The sequence below is a fragment of the Lactuca virosa genome, chromosome 6 (assembly GCF_052849685.1).
Source record: "Lactuca virosa cultivar CGN04683 chromosome 6, Lactuca_virosa_CGN04683_v6, whole genome shotgun sequence".
NCBI classification, from domain to species: Eukaryota; Viridiplantae; Streptophyta; class Magnoliopsida; order Asterales; family Asteraceae; genus Lactuca; species Lactuca virosa.
Window position 1 is genome coordinate 65,883,038 of NC_136431.1, and position 20,667 is coordinate 65,903,704.

At 30.7% G+C, this 20,667-nt stretch overlaps 1 protein-coding gene across 1 annotated transcript; it reads right to left on the bottom strand.

Annotated features, from left to right (window-relative positions):
• Window positions 1-5,712: 5,712 nt before the first annotated feature.
• On the bottom strand, window positions 5,713-11,336 carry LOG7 (Putative lysine decarboxylase family protein). Its single transcript, XM_079055213.1, has 7 exons — window positions 11,092-11,336; window positions 10,188-10,285; window positions 8,747-8,777; window positions 8,182-8,281; window positions 7,398-7,468; window positions 7,006-7,149; window positions 5,713-6,070 (listed from the first exon to the last, which is right to left on the bottom strand). Exons 1-7 carry the CDS (start codon window positions 11,200-11,202, stop codon window positions 5,975-5,977), a joined length of 651 nt encoding a protein of 216 aa, XP_078911339.1. The 5' UTR covers window positions 11,203-11,336; the 3' UTR covers window positions 5,713-5,974.
• Between the last annotated feature and the right edge of the window lie 9,331 nt (window positions 11,337-20,667).

The window sequence follows — 20,667 nt, forward strand, 5'->3', positions numbered from 1 at the left end:
TGTCAGGTTTGCATTGTGATGTTTTTTAAAAGTATATAACATCATTCATATTTGTATGATAAGAATTTTATTTTATTTTTATAATTTTGATTTTGATTACATACAAAAGACTTTTACATTATATGTTTTAGACTAAATTACATTCGGCGTCCTTGAATTATGTCAAAAGTTACAAATTTCATCCCTAAAACTATATTTTCACTCTAACCCTATGATTTTGAAGTGTTCCCGTTTTGCCTATTTTACCCGGTCCATATTACTTGGTTGAGTCAAATGTGTTTAACAATCATTAGTTTTTTCAGAAACAGAAACATGGCTCAAAGCAGCATTACCTTCATAGACCAACTTGATGTTTCAAAAAGTTAATTTACCATGAGAGTAAGAATAATATGTCTCATGGAACATCTTGCTTATGGATCTTCAACAAAGACTTACAAAATTTATATGATTCTTATTGATGAACAGGTAATAACAATTTTTTTTTATTCATGAATTTTCTTACAATTTCATTCTAACCACGTATAACAATATATAAACTGGTTTATTATGCATTTAGGGAAGGAAAATCGAGGCACATGTTACTAACAGATGGGTTGAAAGATTTAAAAGTTTGCTTCATGAGGATGGTTGTTAATACATCCAAAATCCACAACTTGGTCTTAATCAAAACAAAAATAGTTTTGTTTATAATGAAAACAAAATCAATATTTATATCACAACCAAGGTGACACGATGTAATGACTAGACTGGATCACTTTATGGATTCTCTTTTGCAAACTTCAACGCCATTTTGGATGGTGCCTTTGTTGAGAACACACCCTCTGGTTAGTTCATATGTTACAATCTAAAGGTTTATATAACGATATTATGTAATTTACCATCACTCACCATACCGAAAATTTTATACTAATCTTCCATTTTTATCTTATATAATATATGTTATTGAAGATGTTGTGAGATGCTTCCCAATGGAAACCCTTATGAACAAGAAGAATAAATTATCAAAGAGCGTCAATTTAAGCTTGGAAGATCTAGAATACGTTTACTTTTCAAAATTTTGTGTCAAACTTTACTTTATAATGTCATTTTATATTTTATATTATTATTTTTTTTGGTTTTTATAGAAGCAAACAACTAAATGTAACACTGTGCGATGAGTATGCAAAGAAACTTCTGGAAAAAACCACACAAGAATTGCTTCGAAAGTTTAATGAAGTTATCGATATTAACTTCATTTACATAAAACTAATTTATACTTTTTGTCCATATACTTTTATAACCGTTCATTTTTTAATTTTTAGGAGGATAATATGAAGATTTATCCATCTTCTTTGAATGTACTTTTGGATAAAAAGATTGCATTCAAAATTCAAATTTCACATTATAATTTGAAGAAAAAGATGATGATTATGCAATCTCAAACTTCACTACTGATAATACAATCATTGCTTAATTGGAAAATCAACTTTGAACATGTAACATTCTTTTATGAAGAATACTACAAACACTACACTTATTAAATTTAGTTTTTTGTATTTCAGTTGATCAACTAACATATTTCTATGTACTTCAAATGTAGGCGCTAGAATCCGATTCGTTTAACTTTTTATCGGTATAACTCGAATGTCAAAATTTGAAGGTTTTAAATATAATATAACTAAATCTAATATTTTAAATATTTTAAAATATTGTTAATTTTTAGATTGACACATGAATTTATTTTCTACATTTAGGATGTTGTTTCGTTTACTGATGATAACGTCACACCCACTTCTAATCTTGATAAAAGTACTGCAACAAGTCCACTAACTGAGTGGATATCCTTTAAAAAAGTGTCTAGATAAAAAAGAATTAAAAAGCAACCTAGAAGATGCTTACGACGTTGATAATCCGACAACAATGTCCTCAACCAATTGACCATCAACATCAATGGCAAATTGTACTTCTAAAAAAGGCAAGTCAAAACTGTTAATTCCAAAGCAAGAAAAATAATATATGATTTTCACTATTTTGTTTGAATAGTTGGTGGTTTGAGTACTATTGATTTCATATTATGTTTACATACTATTTGGTTTTTGGGTTTGGTTTTCGATGACTTTGTTTCATATTATTCATTTTTGGGTTAGAATATCATTTGAATGCATTTTGGGTTTTATGAAATGTTGAATTGTTCATCTATTTGTCTTTTGGGTTTAAACTCAGATGAATTTAGAATTTTAATCATTTTTTTACTCTATTATTCCATTTGAATGTGAATTTGTCAACATTGTTACAATGATATTCATTACAACTTCAATATAAATATTAGAAAACTATTAGCTTTTATAAAATTGTAAACTTTTATAAATCTTTTAACCGTTCTAAAATAGCTATTTATAATTCCATGTGAATTTATTCATAAATTTATTAGCAAACATTTACCATTGAAATATTATTATTTTTTAAATATTAATGATATCCTACAATTTTACAGATTTAAATAATAAAACCCATTACACGGACGCTAAAGAGAGGCAAATACTAAGACGTTTACATTTACAAAATAGAAGATTGAATTTTATATCTAAAATAGAAACTTTATTTCATCATCTAAAATAATAAAGACTTTTGATTGTGTTTCACTTATACATTTTCCACCCTTAAATCAAATTGTTTACGTCATCTTGACCAATGTTTGGTCAAACATGCTGTCCATCAATGTTTCCGCTCAAACCTTCACCAATTTCTTTTATCCCTAAAATACAATTTAAATTTCAAAACTCAAATCCTCCCTAAATTTAAAGTCGTAATTTATGCACTGGTCATCCTATATCTTTGCAAATCAACATGATATATCTTCTTAATTATTCTATTTCCTTCTCAGTGTACATCGATGGTACCAAAATTCATCAAGGGTAAAACAGTTACCTTGCATTTAAATCTTATTAATATAGTAAATACTTCCAGTTTTGAAAGTAATAATCGGACTTATACATGTTAAATTACCATTGCTCGATTTCCAACTATCTAACTCAATAACTATATATGTTTATTATTAACCTTACCCTTTTTTATAATGTTATTGATTAGATTTACTATATTAAGTTTAAATTGCAGAGAATTTTATTTGAAAGTGATGAGCATTAGTTGATGTCTGTATTGAATCTTGAGGATGATGCAAAACTCTAAATCCCTTAGTGGTAATATCCTACATACTTAATAATTAATTATTTCGAAAAAAATATTTCCCATTAACTTAACAAATATGTTGAATTAAGCACATTTTTATGATTATAAATTTGTTTTCTCTAATCACTTGTACTTACCATCTTGAAGATGAGAAAAGATTAACCATGATCTTCAAATGTTCTTTGCTCAATTCTTTGTTTTATATATATATATATATATATATATATATATATATATATATATATATATATATATATATATATATATATATATATATATATATATATATATATATATCGTTTTTGTGTATTTGATTTGTTTCTTCAAAAAAACTTAGTTTTCCATTAATTTTGATAACAAATTTGTTGAATTAAGCATACTTTTATGATTATAAATTTGTCTATTTTATATTGTTAAATCAAGTGTAAATGAATCTGAATAATTCTTAAATTTCATATTCTATAATGTAATTTATGCACTAATTAATCAAATAATAGTGCATGTCCAAGTGGTTGGGTATCTCCTGGACAATAAGCAAACATGTAAATTATAAGCAATTTCATAATATTGTATTTTTTTTACAGGCTTTAAATGAACAATTACTTCTTTCACTAACTTTAGATTCTTGATTACTCATATAAGGTTGTAATAAAATAAAATTTTGATAAATTGAAAAAGTTGTTTAGCGAAACATTAAAATTTTGAAATTTGGTTATATGTCAATTTAGGCTTCTTTTTGTGTTGTCATGTTTGTTGATTTGGCTATATATGGTTTATTTGAAGTTCTAATTCTCTACTAGTATGTTAATGTTCACATCGAAGTGGAAATAGTCACAACTGGTAAGCATTCTAAATGACTTTTCACTTACATTAATCAAAATTGTTACTTTAAATGGTGCGTTCTCATAAATGTCACACCGATTGTCACTATAGAGACCTTCTAGCGATCTATAGAAGAATCCTAACTGATCTATGAAGAATTTTGTTATGTTTTCAATGAAGGATCACCCTGTCAACATTCGTTCTCTATAGTTCTTTCTCTTATTTTTATATAGATGCGTGTCACAACAATAAGACAAAAAGAGGTGTTAGTGACTATTAAAGATGAAAATGTAAGATATAATTTAAGAATATTATATAAAGTGTAAACCGTAGATTTGTGATATTTATTTCTATGAAAAATATGTTGTTTGATTAGTAGGTTAAATATCTGGGTGGTTTTTTTTTTTTTTTTTTTTTTTTTGTAATTTGATTTTGACAAGTTTGATCTAAATTTGATAATTAAAGAATATAGGAAAGATATGTGTTAATGATTTTGAATTTGTATTGTCCTCCAGAAACCAACCATAGTCTCACAAATCGTTCCCTCATATCTCAGTAGGTCTTAGCATTTCCCCAAATTCAGTTACAAGAAGTCATGGATGCATTTCTTGAATCAATCCTCTAAACTGAATTTCGTTTGTTAGTTGGATGCAGTGACCAAAATGCAAGAGTTTTGAAGGTTCATTATTATTTATTAGTGTTAACATTTGGCAAATTATGAAACTAATATTATATTTTTGTTCATGACATTTTTTTTATAATAATTTCTTTGATCGGAAGATATGTATACGTGATTGGGTGTAGCCTAAAAAATAATATTTTAATTCTTATAAGGAAAAAATACTTTAGAAATTAACCAAATTACAATGTTTGAATTTGATGTTTATGGTTATGGCAATACACTGTAATTGTAATTTTTATCGAATTTCTTTGCAGAATTTAACGTTGTTGGTACATGCAGCAACTTATTGTTGCTTTTGATTTTATATGGACAACATGAAAAGAGTCATATGAGCCTACATAGAGATCAGTACACCGAACAAAGTCAATTCATAAACCTATTACACAACATTTTAATCAAAGAGTCGCATCATGTTGTGTTAAAACAAAGATCACGTGGATCATATATGTTAAAAATTACTATATTAAAAAACCAAATTTCTCTAATATAAATATTAAATATTTTTATTTAATAAGTTTTGTTCAAAACTCTAAAAATGAATCTTACATATTTTTTATTAAAATTTCACTTAAGACAGTGTCAACTATTAATGTGATATGTATTTAATTTATGTTCCCCGCGTTTAACGCATGTCATAATCTAGTTAATTAATATAGAGATGTATTTAATTTGTATAAATTTAACATGCAAAAAGTAACTCGAAATGACTAGTCAACTCTTTGACCTGAAATCAACCCGCTAACCCATATACTTAGATATAAAATTTTGTTATTTTTTGGTTAGTTAATAGATTTAATTTAACAAAAATAAAAATAGATATAAATTATCAAAAAATTTATAGTATTAGTACAAAAGTTAATAACACATATTAAACTTTAAAAAGTATTATGATCATATTATATTTTCTTATTTTCTCATATATTTACATTATTAATATGAACTAATTTGTTTTCCGAGAATACCCCCGTTACATAAGGGAAATATTAAGATATAGATTATTATCTTCTTAAGATAGATTTTCTTAATAAGTCGCTAACAAATTCACATAAACAATAACATAAAATATAAAAATAAGCATCAAACTTGCAAAAGGTTAAAACAAAAGTATCATCTCCACATGATATCATATACATTAATATTTTTAGAGTTTTGTAAAGGATATAAATCCGCCAAAATACCAAAAATGCCCCTGGAGATGTACCATATCATAAGTCTGTATATATATCATTCATATATACCCCAAACTGTATAAACCCCACTACTAATTTCACCCAAAAAAACTCCACCATCCATTGCCACCACCTACGTCGGAACTCCGGCCTCCGGCACATAATTTAGTCTATCCACCTCATCCCACGTCAACTTTGCTGCAATTTCATCATACTCCGGCACAAATTCCTGAAATCCAGATCTATATATTTAAGTCTCTGGATTTATTTATTATGTAATTATTCATTTCATTCTCTTGATTTTATAACTTCCTATATTTTAATATATCTTCAATTCCTATATTTTAATACGCATCATCAAATCAAGTTACGTCTTTAATTTTCTTATGCATTAAAAACAAATCAATCTAATTGGCACAAAATATATTATACAACGTATAAAAGAAGAAAAAAAAATCAGCAAATCATATTTCCTATATTTTAATATATCTTCAATTCCTATATTTTAATACGCATCATCAAATCAAGTTACGTCTTTAATTTTCTTATGCATTAAAAACAAATCAATCTAATTGGCACAAAATATATTATACAACGTATAAAAGAAGAAAAAAAAATCAGCAAATCATATATCTAATTTTCTTGATTATAATACGCATGAAAACGTTAGTTTTTTCAAATGTTCATTATTATCGTAAATTTGTATGCATGAAATTGGTCCAAAATATATACGCTTTTGGACAAAATTACTTTTACGCATGTAAAGCCAAAAACCATTTTTCCAATTTTCTTGATTTAAATATGCATGAAAAAGTTACTTCTAGAATTTTCTTGACTTTAGCATCCATGAAAAAAAAAAAAAAAAAAAAAACTTTTCCCTCAAAAATGTACTAATTTTCTTGATTTTAATATTGCATGAAAATTCTCTCAAAAGGATTCTTATTATTGTAACATTCTTTAAACTTTCTTAGATTCACCCTTCAATCAATCATTTATTCATAGTATTAATAATAATCAAATAGAATTCTCTCAAAAGGGTTTTTTTTTTATTATTCTAAACATTCTCTTCAAGCTTCTTCGAATATGTGTAACCAATTCTTTTTCATTATTAAAAATAACAATAATAATCAAATATGAAAAAATTTAAAATAATTATAAACTAACCTCTAGCTGTCTGACGAGTTGACCGGCGGTGGGGGCTGAGACAATAATCCGGCGGGCAGTTGGTGAGATAAAACCTTCATCAACCGCCTTATCTATGAACGACAGCAATGAGTTATAGTAACCCTCCACATTCAACAAACCAACCTGGACATGATCCACAAAATAAGTTCGATACATTTATTAAATAATATTATTATTAAATAAAAACTCACTCTAATTAAATAAATCGGACCTACAATATATAAAAATATATTCGAGAACCATGTAAAGATGCATTTGACCAATTAAAAAGATGCCATTTTCTTTTTATTAATTGTTGTAGTGTGAATTAATTAAAAAATATGATTGAGAAATGAGAAACAAGTGTTGTTGCATAAAGTACAAGTTCTTACGGGTTTGTGATGGATTTTGAGTTGAGCCCATGTGATAACTTCAAGGAGTTCTTCAAGAGTGCCATAGCCACCTGAGATTTTTCACATATATATGTTTTCAAGATTATTAATCTTTATGAAAGAAATTATAGAAAGGGTTTTAATTATAAAAAAAAAATTATCCGTTTATTTACATGATTATTGTGAATCTTTGTGAAATGTAAAGTGGTGTGGAAAAGGAATTGTTTAAGATTAGGAATCTTTATGAAATATCGTATGTTTTAAGAAAGGATTTATATATGGGAATTTATCGGTTTGTTTACATGATTATGAATTATAAAAATATAACGTGGTTTATGTTCAAGATTACGAATCTTTTACAAAATATTACGTGTTTTAAAAATGATTAGTTTCATAAATGGGTAACGAATCACTTAAGATTTTTCAAAGAACACAAATGTACAAAAACATATCATAATAAAGATAAGTAACTAAAATGTTTGTTCACAAAATACCATTTTAAGAAAGTATTTTTGTGAAAGAAAGTTAAGAGTCGTTTACTTATTGATAACACCTTTTTAATACAATGATGTCTTTTAACATCTCAAATAGTTTTTTTATCCATTTGTGACATTACCCTTTGTATAAAAGAAATTATCCAAATATGTACAAGATCATGAATACATAAAAAATATTAAGTTTATTAAATAACAAGAAATTATACCTAGGAATTTATCCATTTATGCTCAAGATTACGAATCTTTATAAAAAATAAAACAGTTTAAAAAAAAAAACGAAATTAAACCTGGAAGAGCAATAAAGGCGTCAGCTTGACGAGCCATTTCAGCTTTTCTTTCATGCATATCAGCCACTGCTTTCACTTCGCCTACTGTCTCACCAGTTATCTGTTTAATCAATTAAACACAAAATTTTATATAAAAAAAATGTATCAATTTAACAATTCACGAAACTATAATAAAGATTCTAGTTTTTATAAGTTTAACAAAAACCCATCATTTTAAAGTGACGAAAATAGTTGAAAACATGATTTGTTTTTACTTTTTATAAACGAAATAGAACAAGATCAGTTAGAGTAGAACGAGTAACCAAATTAGAAATAGAAAAGTTGGTTTATTGCTATTTATGGTTCGAAGAAACAAAAAAGTTTCGAAATTGATGTGAAGTGGAGTTGAGTATATGCAGTTTGTATGATCAAGACATGTCTAATCATAATAAAGAAGCTATATATTAATGGCGACACTTTAATTCCCAAATTCAGACTACTGTACAACTCCCACTGCACAATGTACAACTCTGGGAATTTCATCAGAAGACGACTTTGATTTGAAGGTTTCTGAATATAAATATACCTCTCGTGGCATTAGCGTCCTTGGTATAACTCTGCGAGAAACACGATAAAAAAATATCAGAAAGGTATGTTGAAGTAGAAGGGCAAATATGTAATTTTACTAGGTTTCGTTTTTCTTTCTATTTTTTGATCGAAAAGGTATTAAAAAGGTATCTTACTTTCTACAAAAGAAGGCTTTTTTTACATGATATGTTTTACCTTTCTATGAACAAAAGTCCCAGAGTGGACTGACAGTGTGTTTATAGACCAAAAGATGTTTCGTATAAATAGTGTAACGTTCAGAAAAAATATAGAAAAAAAATTATGGTTTCAATCTTTCACGAAATTAAATATGTCGACTTTTTTAAAACTCTTGATGTTTATGTTCAGTTTCGAACAGAAAAAAGGTAAAAACAAAATGACAAAGGGGTTGATTAAGTACAGATTTCAGAGTTTTTTAAGCATTTGATCCCATGATGTCTGCAACTACTCATTTCTCATCGAGTAATGTGAAAACATGCATGAACATATGTTCTTTATTTGTCTTTTATATAAGCTCGAATTTCCATTTCTTTAATTATTCATTCTTGTATATATGTTTATTACTTGTATATACATATAATTGTTGTATTAGTTTAGTAGTGCTATATATAAATCTTTATAAATACTCGAAAATTAAGGTCACGATCAAGAGAGTATATATACAAGAAACGTAAAATTAAAGCAACCCATGTACGTTTTTATAAATGTGTAACGTTTAATAAAATGTGATATAACTTAATACCGTATAAATCTTTATAAAAAAATGTGTAACTGTTTTACGTCAATAAATGTGATATAACTAAATATCATAGAAATCTTTATTAGAAAAATGTATAACTATTTTACGTCAATAAACGTGATATAACTAAATATATACAAGAAACATAAAATTAAAGCAACCCATTTAAGTTTTTATATATGTATAATTTTTTTGAGTTTAATAACTGTAATATAAATAAATATCATGTAAATCTTTATAACAAAAAAAAAATTAAAATCATATATTATAGACTAATTCAAAGGTCATGATCAAGAAAGAAAGTATACGTTACGTAAGAAACGTAAAATTAAAACAACCCATGTAAGTTTTTATAAACGTATAACTGTTTTAAGTGTAATAAATGTAACATAACTAAATATCATATAAAATTATAAATCTTTATAAAAAATAAAAAAATAAAAAAATAAAAATAAAAATCATAGATGTATAGACTTATTCAAAGGTCATGATCAAGAAAGAGAGTATATAAGTATATGTACAAGAAACGTAAAATTAAAGCAACCGATGTAAGTTTTTTACAAATGTATAACTGTTTTGAGTTTAATAAACGTAATATAACTAAATATTATATAAATCTTTATAATTTTTATAAAAAATATAGATGTATAGATGCATTGAAAAGGCTAGTGAGAGAGCATACCCTAGAACATGGCGCCCACCATCATGAACTGCCTGAGAAACAAGACCCATCAGACCCACGCTCCCACCTCCATACACTAAATCAATCCTTTTTTCCACCTTCAAATATTTGCATAAAAACCATTTACACGTGTCACACACCCACTTATTTACCATTTTTCATAATAAACAAAACTAAAAACATATAGACAATAGTTACTTGAAGAACACTTTGTTCAATATTCAATTTTTTAATATGTTGAAGAAATACAAAAACGGATTAATTTCATCGAACCCCATGAACGAAAAGTGATGATGAACGACTTTGTTTTGTGTGAAAACATGCTTAAGAAATGGACATTATACTAACAAGGCACGTTTGGTTCCCCATTCATAAGCACACCATTTTATTTGTTTATTTTTTTTTTTGTTTTTATAAATAAATTTGTTGTTTTGTTTTCTTACACCCTTCCACCATAAACTTTCGATCATGCAAGAAGGCTGCTCAACTGACACCCAGGTTACAGCTAGCAGTTTCTCTCTCTTCTTTCTTCTCTCTTCTCTCTCTCATGCGAAACATAAACCCTAACTTACATTCTTCGTTTATCACCAAACAAAGGGGATTATTATTTATTAACAGTATAAGAGATCAAAGAACAATGAAATGGGTTATGGGTATAGCTTGTTTTTGTTCGAAATGGTGAAAAAGATAGAAACTTTTTTGAATAGTAGTAAATCAAGAAACGAAAAAGAACGAATGGGTTCTTGGAAAAAAGGGTTTTAAATCGTTAGATTGTGAAGAAGATAAGAGAAAAACGAGATGGGTTAGGGTTTATAATGTTGTTATACATGCACAAAGAATCTTGAAAACAATGTAGATTATAAAGAAATGTATATGATAAATATGAGAAAGATTATGTATATACCAGTTCTTTTCCAAGCTCAATGGCAGCTTCTTGGTAACTTGGTTTCTTTCCTGAGCTACTACCACAAAAGACGCATATTCTCTTGAATCTTGATCTTGTTTCACCTTCCATATCTTACTTTCTCTCTCTAGAATCTCAGTTTCTCTCTCTAGAAATGTTGGAGAAGATGAAGATGATGATGTGCTTCCTGGAAGAGAGGAGGGGGAGAAGTGAGGGGGGTTAAAAAAGGAATGAAAATAAATTGTGAATGTTGTATAATACTTATATTAAAAAAATGCATTAAAGAAAGAGAATAAGAAGAGACCCACAACATAACAACAACAATGCTACCCCACCTCTCTCACGTTCTCTTAACCCCGTGGCATAGCCAGTGAGATTTTTTTGAAATAATTTTTTTTATAAGTTCGATTTTTTCTTAAATTAAGTAATGGGTTTTAGATTCTTTCAAAATATAATTGGTATGTATATATATATATTCTTTATTATTATAATAAAATGGTGTGTATACATACTTTATTATAATATGGGTTTGAACAAACGGATTTAAGAATATAAAGATATATTATGAAATTTATGTGTTTAAAATAAGCATCCTATTGAATTGAATTTGCGCGTATATGTTTTTAAGGGTTTTAATTTATGCGATACAAGATCGATGCCAAAAGATTTGCGTGCGTAAGCGGTCTTTTTAGATCATGTTACTTTTAAAGAGAATTTGCTGATTATATGTATTGGTAAACCAATTAAAGCAAGACACTTTTACATAAATGAAAATATTTTAGTGCTTGTGTAAGGTTAATGCTCAAAATGAACGATGATTTATTAGCTTTATTAAGTGATACCAAATCAAGTTTTTTGATTCTTGACACTTCTTTGTTAGCAAAACCTTAAGGTACGACAAAAAAAAAAACAAAAGAACTTGCATGGTTTACGCCATTAGTGAAATCGTATTACGTCTACCAATGAATTAATGAGTTTAATTGTTAATATTAGCGTATGTTAGCCCACATGTATATTAGAGCCTTATTTGTTAGCCCATTGTGTGTATTCTATAGGCCCAATCGTGTATATCTTGTAAATGTATTCAATTGTACGTATGAATGAAGGAAAGGGATTATTGCATCCTAAAATGGTATCTAAGCTTTGATTGTTCCTAACTCTATTCCTCTCCCTTTTGACGACGGTATCTCCTTTGTGGTTGTCCCTTTGTGATCGTCTCTCCATCTCCGTCTTATTATCTTCTTAGGATATATTTATAGGATATATTTACTGATCCTAATTTACTATCTTTGTAGGATATCTAACGACCCTAACGTATTTTATACAGGCGCATCGGTTTGCAGACGATAGGATGTCTTCCAGCGTTTAGATGGTTTTTTCACTTTGACCATCGGTTTGCGGATGATAGGATGTACTCGTATCCAGGTGCATACCAAGGGACTTTTGCGAACTCTACCAAAAGCGAGAGGTAAATCTGCTATCCCTATCAGAGATAATAGATAAGGGTACCCCATGCAGTCTGACGATCTCTCTAAGGTACGTCCTAGTCAGCTTCTCCATCTTATACATCACTTTTATTGGTATGAAGTGGGCAGACTTGGTTAATCTATCGAAAACTACCCATATAGTTCCATAACCAGTAGTAGTCTTTGGTAATTTGGTAACAAAGTCCATGGCGATCTGCTCTCACTTCCACTCGGGAATCTCTAGTTGCTCCCGAAGGTCATTGATGTTCTTACTTGACCTTGGAAGATGTTAGGAATTTACCTACGTAGGCCACAAACTCAGACTTCATGTTTGGCCACCAATAAAAGGCCTTTAGGTTCAGATACATCTTATCCGCTCCAAGATGAATGAAATATCTAGTCCTATGGGCCTCATTTAGGACTAGTTCCTTGACCTCTCCAAATTTCGGAACCCATACCCTGTTCATGAAATATCTCGTTCCATCATTCCTAATTTCGAGTTGTCTTTCCATCCCTATGAGGCCTTCTTCTTTAACGTTTTCTTCCATTAAAGCCTCGAGTTGAGCACTCCTAATCTGTGAGATTATATTTGATTGGATAGTCATCGTAAGTGTTTTGACTCTGTGCGGTTTAACTCTTTCTTTATGGCTCAAGGCGTCAGCTACAACGTTAGCCTTTCCTGGGTGATAACGAATCTCATAGTCATAGTCATTCATCAACTCTAACCATATTCTTTGTCTCATGTTGAGCTCTTTCTAATTGAAGATGTGCTGCAAACTCTTGTGATCTGTGTATACTACACACTTGGTTCCATAAATATAACGACGCTAAATGTTCGGGAAAAAACTACCGCTCCCAACTCTAGGTCGTGGGTGGTGTAGTTGTTCTTATGTACCTTAAGTTATCTTGAGGCGTAAGCTATGACCTTTTCCCTTTGCATTAATTCACAATCCCTGATGTGAAGCATCACAATACACTACGAAGTCATCGAGACCTTCTGGAAAGGATAGTATCGGTGCACTACACAACATTTCCTTCACCTTTTGGAAAGTTGTTTCTTGCTGGTCTCCCCAAATGAATTTTACTTCCTTTTGGGTTAATGTTGTGAGGGGTTTGGCTATGCGAGAGAAATTTTCTATATATCTCCGGTAATAGCCAGCCAGTCCTAAAAATTGACAAACTTTTGTTGGCGTCTTTCCTATGGTTTGTCTAATGAACATGCAATTGATTATCCAAAGCCATAAACCCTAGATCTAACATATGATGAACTGAAATAAGGGTTTAGTAATTACCTTTGATTGTTATATAGCAATAACAATCAATTCCTTGCTTTGATTGGCTTCAGAAAACTTAGTGCCTCAAGTGTTGCACCTCTAATGGAGTCACAAACACCACTAAGCAATTGGATGAAGGAGAGAAGAGAGGGGAGGCACCAAAAACGGCTGGAAACCCTAAAGGAACACTTAGCCACGTTTTTGGGGCATAGGGGTCCTTTATATACATGTAGGCTATCAGGGTTTGCAACTAGGAAACCCTAATCTGACTGCTTAGGCCCTAAGCAGCCCATGGACTCCTTTAACATATCCCTTGGACGAATTCCTTATGGGCTTCCCATAGAATTCGTCCAACCTATATATTATTAGGTGATCCATAGCCCAATCGTAATTATCTTATAATTACAACTCCAGTCCCCTAAGTTTAATTAATCTCTTTTAGTCACAAAATTAATTCTTGACTAATATTAGTTAAACAATATGATTTCTCCTTTAATATATTAGTCTTATAATATATTAATAAATCATAATTAAACCTTTCTCTCCTTAATTCATCCTACATATTGCTATGGTGAAGGTAACCCAAAAGGACCATGCTCATAATCGGGTCAAGTACATACCAAAATAGTTATGGACTTAGACACTAATCCAACAGTCTCCCACTTGGATAAGTCTAATAACTATTTTGCATAACTTCAGAACCTGATCAGCAATTGTAGCTTTCAAAAGCCGCTGTCAACTCTGATCTTATCAGATATGCGTGTCCTTTAGATAAGGGATCATATATTCCTCCATTCTTAAGATATCGTATAGACATGAGACATGGATTTAAATCATTCTCTCTGTCTATGTATTGTTTCCCGACATTTGATTTATGACGACTGACAACAGACTACAATTGAACACATCAACTTAGTCCCGGCTTGGCCAAGCGCTTAGGGTGTCATCACTAAATCATCGAGGGGCCCACAGATATCGCTTTTATCACACTTTAGGTAAAAGGAATGGATAAACTTCAACTCAAATGCTCGCTTGCATTTACTCGTCAAATCACACACAACAATAAGTTTTATAACACCAAGTTACTGGTGCGTTTACTTATCATCAATGTGCAACCGACCAGCAAATAACAACTCACACGTCTCGGTTTCAAGAATATACAATGTTATCGTCTCACTAATCACCCGTGATAAATCCATGAAGTGATTCAAGTGAGCGTGGGTTTAATCCAATACTTTAATCTTATCAAAGCACTCATGAACTCTGTAGCAAACTTGTGCTATGTCTAAACACTTTAGACAATCTACAGACAGATTCATGACAGTCTTCCTTCATACCTACTTCCAACGTATGACCGACTGTGGAGGTTCGAATAACCCAGTTATTCTGGAAGTCAAAACATGCAAAGTGAAACGCAATAATAATATTAATCCTATATGACCCCAAAACTTTTGAGCGTAAATAAAAACACTTTTATTTAAACACCATATTGATTACTCATTATTCATTGCTTACTGTTTCAGAAAATCAACTTATTACTCGAATTATAACCACAATTGTCCCATGCTCCAAGCATGCACACTTTGGTTTCATATGGTCCATACTTTGTGAAATAGATCAATTGAAAAACTTTTCCAATGAAACTCATTTCACAATCCCCAATCCTTATTATTAGTATAAGAATACCAAATTCTTGCCACTTTTAGAATATGTCAGATTCTAACATTTTATGCAATGATTCTTTCGTAATGTCACAGCACAAAAGTCACCAAGACCCGGCTAATGAAATTACAAGGTATTCTATCGGAAATTGTTACAAGACAATTCCATAGACGTGAAGTCTCACATTCAAAGTACATTCCTTTGAACATCCTTCTTGCATAAAAGTTTCTAATCTAGACATATTTCTTAATATCCAACTCCCATTAATGGAAACATTTTCATATTTGCCATATGACAACTCATTCTTAATAGAATCTTATCTATTCATAATAATGTCAATATAGTCCATCCAATACTATACTTCCAACTACTCACAAGCGACAAATCCTCAGTGAACCTCAGATCGTCCTTTGATAGTTGTTTAATTATTTTAGTCAAATCCAGTTCTAGTCCTTTTTCCCTCTTAATGCCCTAGGCATTTGGAAAATTTTAGAATGGTCAAATATTATAGCATATGCAATCGATCCTATACCCGAAGCGTATTGGACACGATGCATAATGTCTCACATAAAGATGTGATACTTTATCATCCTTCTGCCATAATATTTATTTGTCATGTTCCCACTATTCGAACTATGAAGAGGGATGCCGTAATCATAATCGAATATTGAGAATGCACTATGTATCCTTGACTAAATTTATTAACATTTCTCGATCTAAGCTTTAGAATTTCGAAACGAATTATAATATTCTCTCCCTTAATTATAGCAAAACAACTTTTCAACCCTTGCAACTTTGCAAAGTGAATCTTTGTTTTCTATAATTAATATTGCTAACTTGCAATACTTACCATAATAATCATGCTCCCACTTAACATGATGATTATTTTCTTACAAGCATAACATTTATGCTCCCACTAGCTTTGACATATATTCAGAAAACAATTGAACTTCCAGAAAAACAATGCTTATTGAATTCCTTAAGTTCATATTTCTAATACCTAATGCTTTGATAAGCCTTTATCTAAAGCTTTTTAAGCTCATACACCTTTGCCTCAGATAGCTCACATGTGTGTCTAAACAATTCAGAATTTTTGTTACTAAGTCCCAAATGTTCAGACCAATTGCCAAATCTCACAATTCGAACTATGAAAAGGGATGCCGTAATCATAATCGAATTATACAATTTTCACAATGGCTATCTTCTTAAAATCTCTCTTAGTGAAAGCATTTCCTCACAATCATTTTCATGAAGGAGGGAAACCTTATGTCACTTAGACTTTATGGTGTATGTGTTTCTATCCATGTGAATTCGTCAAAATGAAAGTTTGCGACAAATCCAAAACCATATGGACTGAACTTGTTCAATCTTGATTTCTTGCCTCATGGTAACACGAATGCCCACCATGTCTTCCAAGTGGTTTAGCAACTCATCCTTACTTATCAATGTACTTTCCATTGGTCAATGTGTTTTGTCTTTATGCATTCAAATGAGAACTCACATGCACAATTAACTCAACCGGAATGGCGCAAAAACAAGATAATGTCAGCACGATAGGTTATATACCTCAAGTCGTGTGCTCATGATGATCAACTAGGTTTATTCTTGGTTTGTTCTTGAAACTTTTCAAGACCATTAAGACTCCCACTGACTCCTTGACATATGAGTTTCTCTTGTCAGGAACCTTTCCTAGACAAAACAAATATTCAAGAGTTAGTGTAGTTCTTATCAAGACAAAACACTTCACATAATTGGTCCTAGTTGGTCTTTGTCTTATCCAAGACAGCACAACTTACCAATTTCAAATGTGCAAGAATAAGAAAGCCTTTTCCAAACTCCACATTTGATGAGTGTTATAAACATACTTAAGACTTGTCACTCAATTCACAATCTTGGAATATAACTTTAAGACTTGATATTGGAACGAAGTATGATTGACTTCTTGATTTTAACCATTTCTACAATTCTCGATTCCTCTTCTTAGACATACAAATGCACTAAGACTCACTTGGAGGATCAATTGAGATATGGTTCTTAATCATTAAGACTTATCATAAAACACAATAAAAGGTACTCTCCCTTCTTCTTAGAATAGAGAAACTTTTATCTTTCTGCCTACTTGATTCTTCTTATTCGTTCTGCTATTGATTGAAACTCTTTCAATCAACTCAGAATTATACTTAATCTTATAAGTATAACCATATTACTAAACTTTAGTAAATCATGACGAATATCTATATCACTCTTGTGATGGACTTGATCAACGCACAACCTAGTGCACTCGATCTCCTGGTCCTTCTCTTGACACTTTGCCAAAGAATTAGTCTAATTTCCAAATATGAAGTTTCTCATTCATCACGCAACCAAGTTGTATGATTCCAAGTTTCTATCCAATTGAAACTTGGGCGATGAGAATCTTCCTTTATTTGGCAAATTCTCGACATTTCCACAAATAACATAATTAAGAATCAAATCCATTATTGCTAATAGTAGAAATATTCAAACATCAATTTTTCATACATGCCACTGCAAGGATAAATAAATAAGACAAAATCAAAATTGATATTATTGTGGAAAAATTTGTCCTTACAATGCAATTCAACTGAAAAACAATGCTATCACATATTTCTTATCAATCTATCCTAACTCTAGAGTAGCAGCTCAAAAATCTGATCTTCGAGTCCATGCGATCGAAATCCATTTCTTCATGATCAGATTCAGCACGCTTCTTCCTTAAGCTTCCTCTCTTTTCTTTGATCCTGCAAAACATCAAAATGTAATATTATCACATCATGTATTAAGAATAAAAAATAGGAACATATAGAGTTAGTTAATGGGTTTTACCTGAAGTAGAGTCATACGTCTTGACTCTCCCATCTCTTAGATCTCTCAGGTAAATAGGGAAACTTCATCTCCAATGCCCCTTCTCTTGGCAATAGAAGCAAATGGACTCTTTTGGAATGACACAAGGAACTATCTCAGAATTACCTTTTCTAGATTCCCAATGTCACCATTTTCAATTTCCATTGAAGTTTGGGAGTTTGATTCACCAGACAAATTTGCTTGACCATCACGCCAAATCATTGCTGATTCAGCAGCTATAAGCAAATAGGTGAGATCAATGAGGGTCACGTCGTGTTCCATCATATAATACTCTCTTACGAACTCACTATATGATTCAGGAAGCGACTGAAGAACCCAGTCAACAGCCAACTCACCTGAAATCTCGACACCCAACATCCTTAACCTGTCAATGTGTGACTTTATCTCCAAGACGTGTGCACGCACAGGTTTCCCATCTTCGTGTTTACTTGCCAATAGGGCTTGAGTGAGCTTGAACTTTTCAAGCCTTTGAACTTGTGGGTTAGGGAGAATAATTGGAGGAGGTGGAGGAAGTGAAGCATGACTCTCATTTCCTTGATCGTATCGTGGAACGTCATCTTCATTTGGAAAGCTTGTTCCAAGGGACTTGGGAAGACCATTGTAAGATTTAGACATCTACAAAACGGGAGAAAATTCAAGTTAGTTGATAAAAATCCTTGATGTAACACCCAAATGAAACATCAAGGCTAGGATCCAACACAACATTCTACAACCTAGAAGAGGGATGCCGTAATCTAGTTGCAGAATATTTGAAGGTAGGTAAATGACGATTTACCAATTCCCACCATGAAAAACAAAAATGAAGTTTAAGTTTTAAATGAATTGAAACTCCTAGATCTTTTGAGATTCATTGAACTTTTCAATGGCATGTTTAATCTCGATTATGCCCTTCAAATTTGCGACTGGGATGCCGAGGATCACAAACAAGGTGTGAATAACCATGCGAATCTACGTGGTGCACTCAATGCTACTACCACCTAATCAATGTGCCGGTTAACCACACACGCTCTATTGATCTATGATAAACATCGAGCCACCCTTCACTACCAATGTCAACCCTAAATTAGTGTGCCGGTTAACCACACACGCTCCACTAATGTTTGACAAGGGTACGAAGTGTAATTCCATGGATTAGCATACAATTTCACATTTTGCCTAAAGTAACTATGATTTGGGAATTTGTAAAAGCATTTAGTTACTTTGTACTTCATTATACTTATAATGGAAGGTTTCGTCCTATCCTACTCGTTCGGCTAACGACCCTCCACTGGTCAAGAGTGCGGTGGGTAAGAGTGGATACCCATTCAATCGCCATTTTATAGGCAATTTCCTTAAACACCCCTTATAGACCAGCTTCGTGAATGAGGCCTACTAACGGTAAGACTGACTGTTTACTCATACATATATATAATATTAGACTTTTAATGTTATATATAGTATAGGGTGTATTTTACGCTTTTAAAATACTAGGTGGTCTAATTTAATAAATTATACTTTTAATTTAATTAAATGTAAACCAAAACTTTATGGTTTATTAAATCTCTTTTAATTATACACCTTAATTAATTAATAAAACCATAAGGGTGCAATTTGAACTTTTCAAAAATAATAGGGTTTTAGAATTTAACATATCAAAATTAAACTTTTAATCAACTTTTAAATTCCAAAACTTGAGGGCAAGTTTTAAACTTTTCAAAACATTAGGGTTTAGAATTTAAATATTTCAAAAATTAACTTTTAATCAAAAATTTAAATTCCAAAACTTGAGGACAAGTTTTGAAACCTTTCAAAACATTAGGGTTCAACTATTCAAATTTCAAAAAACAAAACTTTTAAGTTCAAATTTAAACTATAAAACCTAAAGGGGAAAATTGAAACTTTTTTCACAAGATAATTCAAATCTAAATTACAAATAATCAATCTTTATCTAATAAAACAAAAGTTAAAATTTTGACAATTATCTCCTATTTTGGCAAGGATAATCTCCAAATATTGATAAAAATCGGATTTTATTAATAAAAAACGTTTTAGGTAATTATCCACAGCCAAAAACAGGTCAAAATCCCGAAATCAGCTCCATCTGACTCGCTGACTCGTCGAGTCAGGCTTGGACTCGTCGAGTTCACTATGGACTCGGCGAGTCACCCAGTTGACTCGGCGAGTCAAGTCGAAAAACCTCAAAAAATCGATTTTCAGCCAAAATTCGATCAAATAAGCATCAAATTCACTAACAAACAGCCCTAGGCTCTGATACCACTGATGGGTTTCGAGCACTACATCATTCCTATGGT

Coding starts and splice junctions, on each gene's coding strand:
- LOG7 (XM_079055213.1), bottom strand. CDS start 11,202: ATGGAAGGTGAAACAAGATCAAGATTCAAGAGAATATGCGTCTTTTGT. Junction 8,778..10,187: donor GGTGGGCGCCATGTTCTAGG/GTATGCTCTCTC, acceptor TGTTTCTCGCAG/AGTTATACCAAGGACGCTAA. Junction 7,469..8,181: donor CGCCTTTATTGCTCTTCCAG/GTTTAATTTCGT, acceptor GAAAAATCTCAG/GTGGCTATGGCACTCTTGAA.